This window comes from Babylonia areolata, chromosome 13 (assembly GCF_041734735.1).
Source record: "Babylonia areolata isolate BAREFJ2019XMU chromosome 13, ASM4173473v1, whole genome shotgun sequence".
NCBI classification, from domain to species: Eukaryota; Metazoa; Mollusca; class Gastropoda; order Neogastropoda; family Buccinidae; genus Babylonia; species Babylonia areolata.
In genome coordinates, this window is record NC_134888.1 from 4,244,242 (window position 1) to 4,249,241 (window position 5,000).

At 43.0% G+C, this 5,000-nt stretch overlaps 1 protein-coding gene across 1 annotated transcript in view; it reads right to left on the bottom strand.

Annotated features, from left to right (window-relative positions):
* LOC143288995 (mannose-P-dolichol utilization defect 1 protein-like) overlaps window positions 1-1,454 on the bottom strand; it is an 18,983-nt gene extending 17,529 nt beyond the window's left edge. Inside the window, exon 1 of the mRNA XM_076597736.1 lies at window positions 454-1,454. Within this exon, the coding sequence (XP_076453851.1) occupies window positions 454-515 (62 nt within the window). The 5' untranslated portion in view covers window positions 516-1,454. The remainder of the gene's footprint in view (window positions 1-453) is intronic.
* Between the last annotated feature and the right edge of the window lie 3,546 nt (window positions 1,455-5,000).

The window sequence follows — 5,000 nt, forward strand, 5'->3', positions numbered from 1 at the left end:
GAGACAGAGAGACAAGGACAGAGAAAGACAGAGGTACAAACAGATAGACAGACAGAGAGACAGACAGAGACAGACAGACAGAGACTGAGACGGAGTCAGAGAGAGAGACAGAGACAAAGAAAGACAGAGACACAAACAGACAGACAGAAAGAGACAGAGACTGACACAGACTTACATAGAGAGACAGATAAAAGAACAGACGCTGCTGATAGTAACTATCGTAATCATGGCTATACACGAGAAAATACATTCAAATGATGATAATGATGATGATGATGACGGCTACGATGACCCTGACGCCGACGACGACGACAATGATGGTTATGGTGATGATGATGATGATGATGATGATGAAGACGACGACGACGATGATAATGAGGATGAGGATGAGGATGGTGATGACGATGATGATGATACAACGACAATAACGACAAATAACACTGAACAACTTACGAGACAGGCACAGTCACTGGCTGTAACATGAGTTTCGGGACCACTCGGGCAGACGACCACATCTTGATGGGCTGATTTTGTCTGCTGCAAGACTCAAAACGATCCTCCCCTCCCAAAAAGAGCTGTCCGTTCTTCGCAGCCAAGAGTCCCCAACCTCTTCAATGGGCCAAGTGAGCTTATGGAGCGTGATTTAGCTCCCTTCCAAAGTCTTGCTCGTTAAAGGAACGAAAGCTTCACAATGCTGTCAAAACAACGTGGCAAGTCCGAAGTCTCTGTTCTTGTTGTAGATCTGCCGTGTTTTCTGTCGTAGTTGGGAATGTATGTATTCCGTGGAGTTTGTAGCGATGGGTATAATTAGGACCAGCGATTTGAGTTTGGAGTAAACGTTTAGGGGTAGAGTATCTGTATATTTTTTTTATGGGACTACATTTTTGAAAGGTGGCTCATCGGCTTTGAGAAATTTCTCCTCGCACGAACGGCAAAATGATGTTCGTTGTGTATTGCTCTCTCCACTGAAGATTCAAATCTGTTAGAGTTCTCGTCCAGACAATAATAAACAGGACTAGTCAACCAAACACTGCACTGGACTCGTAACTGAAGCAGAAATGCTCAGCCTAAAATACGATCTTCAGTACCCACGACGACAGTTCAGCAACGACGGAGTTCTTGGTTCAGTGAGTGAACCAGCTTAGCAATGCTGTCGTTGTTTCGCAGCCAGAAACGGTAGTTCATTGATCAGTCAAACTTTTACTCTCCGCGACCACAGTAGTTAATAATCCTAACCAGTATTACTGTCACAAAGTAATCCTAACAAGTATTGCTGTCACCAAGTCCAAGCCTGTGAATTCAGTCGGCGGTTACGATAGCACAGAAAGAGAAGAAAAAAAAACAACTTCCCGGTTTTCACACAAAGGCCAGTGATGTTGCTGTCAGCGTCAGTTTTAAACAGCCTGTCATCGACAGAGCGCTTGACGCGATGGTGAGCCAGACAGTTAGGGAGCTGAAATTGCCACGCACTGCCAAATATATACCGTCAGTCAGTCAGTCAGTTGACCGTTATCTGTTTGTGTCGTCGGCAGGTATGTACCAGTCCCCACTCAGGATGGAAACAGACAGTCAAAACAAGATAGGAGACAGTGGATGGTGGTGATGGTGGTGGTGGTGGCGAGGGTTATCAGCCCTTTCACTGGCTGATCCGTCAACACGTGGGGTGGGTGGGATGTTCACCCGTGTCAGGGTCTTCTGAGTGTGTCTGTCTGTCTGACTGTCTGGGTTAGGGCACTCTGTGACTGTTCTCTCCGGGCAGACATTGTTTTTTTCAGACCGCTGGGATTTGGTTGTTGTTGTTGTTGTTTTCGCAGGCAGCAAGGTTGTTGGTGGTTGTTTTTTTTCGTAGAGCTGTGCCTCGTGATGTTCCTGCCTTAATGAAACTGTAACTGCAACAACAGCGAAATTACAGTCAGTCGTTGTCATTATCTACACAACCATCAACAACAATGCTATCATCATCATCGTCATCATCATCATCATCATCATCACCACCACCACCACCACCACGACCACCACCATCATCATCATCATCCGTATCTTCATCATCATCATCGTCTTCGTCTTCGTCTTCATCATTATAACAATAAAAGCAGCAGCAGTAATTTGCAACAAGTGTGACAACAGTAGTAACAGCAGCATGTACACCAGCAACAAGTATATATAGTCACTGATTTCTGATTATTAAGTTTGGACAAGTGACATACTATTACAGCAACAGTTCTGCTTTGCTTCCATTCAGAATCTTCGATACTCGTCTTCCATCCTTTTTGACTCACTTGTGTAAACAAAGTGAGTCTATGTTTTAACCCGGTGTTCGGTTGTCTGTGTGTGTGTCTGTGCGTCTGTGTGTCCGTGGTAAACTTTAACATTGACATTTTCTCTGCAAATACTTTGTCAGTTGACACCAAATTAGGCATAAAAATAGGAAAAATTCAGTTCTTTCCAGTCATCTTGTTTAAAACAATATTGCACCTCTGGGATGGGCACAAAAAAAATAAAAAAAGAAGCCTAATTATATGCAAACTGCATTTACTGTTATATTTATATTTTTAGTATTCTCTAAACTTGGCACTTTGATCTGATATTCTGACACAACAACAAGAGCAGTCATTATTATCATTTTTTGTTCAGACAGGAACTTCTTTTGCTAAGCATGGAATTTTTATTTATTTTGCAAACGTTTTTGGTGCAGATAGTAAAGAAGGGAAATTACTCTGTAATTAATGCAAGGGGACTTAATTTATCACAAGTGAGTCTTGAAGGCCTTGCCTCTCTTGTTTAACATTCAAATATGTCACTTGTGGCGTCCAAAACCAATTGCAACTATCGTCAACGAAAAACTAAGTGTTACGCAATTATCAGGCGAGTTACAAAAAATATGCATTCTCCAAAACTTACGTGTTTGAAATATTAACAAATAAATAAATGAATATAGGATGCCCTCAGTTGGACATCTGCAGAGAAGGGAGTGAAATTGTGGAGTGGGTTAGATAACAACTACATTGACACGTTTAGCAGTGTACGCATGCGACATACACGCAACTTATAACTGCACAAGCACTGCCAACAAGTGCACTTTGCACCTGTAGCCATAACGCCCGCCTCTGGTGATGATGATGAAAAGGGTAGTTAGTGAACGAGACGACGCGAGCAGCTAAGCGCCAATGGATGTCCTTGTGCTGGTCTGACCTCTGGGTGTCCTTGACCTTTTGCTGTTCGGCAGTAAAGTAAAGAACACGCTGTCTTCTTGAGAGCCAGATCGAGACACCCTTGAATGATTGTCTCGTCACGTGGCTTGACACAGACTGTGATCAGTATGTCAAGTCAAGGCGGGAGAGGCAAGAAGTTTATTTTTATTTACCCCATGCTGTGGGGTCATTGAAACATCAATAACACGTATGCGTCTTTCACACACACACACACACACACACACAACAGAACAAAACAAAACAAAAACCCGACGTTTACCGTCTCGTGTCATCCGACTGACAAGAGTTCAGACCACAACTCAAGGTCTAGAGCAGGGGGAGAAAATTCTGGCGAGCGTAATATTTAGTTCAGTTCAGTTTAGTTACTCAATTTATTATTATTATTATTATTATTTTTTTTTATGTGTACGCTTATAGTTGACTTCATCAAGTTTTTGCGCCTTATACATATTATTATTAGTAGTAGTAGTTCTTTTTTTTATGTATTTATCTATTATTTATTTACTTTTTTTTTCTCAATGCCTGACTAAGCGCGTTGGGTTACGCTGCTGGTCAGGCATCTGCTTGGCAGATGTGGTGTAGCGTATATGGATTTGACCGAACGCAGTGACGCCTCCTTGAGCTACTGAAACTGAAACTGAAACTACTCAAGGAGGCGTCACTGCGTTTGGACAAATCCACATACTCCACACCACATCTGCGAAGCATATAATTATCTGACCAGCAACCGTATTGACAACGCGCTTCGTCAGGCCTTGAGGGCCGGTGTCGTGTTCGACTGATCAGATTCTCTCGCTTCCAAAGCGGACACGTTAACGCCAGCTAGGCTATCACTCTACTATTAATCCATTCAAGCCTCGGAGTTTACAGCCTCCTCATTCTTCCCTGGCGTTTTGATGCGGTAAAAATTAGAAAAAAAAATACAGTGAAATCGGTTAATTTTTCGGCAATGTCCAATTTTAGCAACCTAAATTCCACGGTGTATTTCGTGTCTTTTGCAATGCAGGCATGAAGTATAACATAAATGGCAATCATTTAACATTTGTCATCCACTCTGAGTTGGTAAATGTTGGTGTAAACTGCCTGAAAAACCACCGTGATAACCCCTTACTAACCTGATAACGACATTAGACGCTTTCTTGTACAGGGAAGGCCTGACTAAGGGCATTGGGTTACACTGCTGGTCAGGCATCAGCTTAGCAGATGTGGTGTAGTGTATATGGATTTGACCGAACGCAGTGACGCCTTCTTGAGCTACTGATACTGATACTGATGCTGTACAGCCGCCAAAATTGCAGTTTGTTGACAAAGCCGAAAATACTGTAGAAGTTAGCTCCCTTTGTTTATGGTTTATGCATAATTATATATACGTAAGAACTTGGGAACCGGTTTAACTCACTCAGTACGGCCAGTCCTCTCTTCTCCTCTACAAAGACCCCTCGGATGCCCAGTGGGTGTCTGAATGACCCAACCTTTAGCTTCCATCGTCAGATCTGTGGTATTCTTTGTCAACATTCACCTTTTCAGTATAAGAGCGTTCCGCTTGCAATATTTTGATGATGGTAATTGGGATGAAACGCTGTTAACGTCGTCTCTTTCGCCGTTCGTATGGAGAGAGTTAATTGAAACAAATTCAACACCCCAACAATGTTCGGGTGCAGGGTTGAAGGATCTGATAAGGCTTTTCCGTTCTGGACGAGTCAGGAATGGCTGGCGGGAATGGTACTGCGGTTTCCAAAGGGACGAGGGACCACTGACGGAACGTCCGTGAATCAGAATTGACCAGAA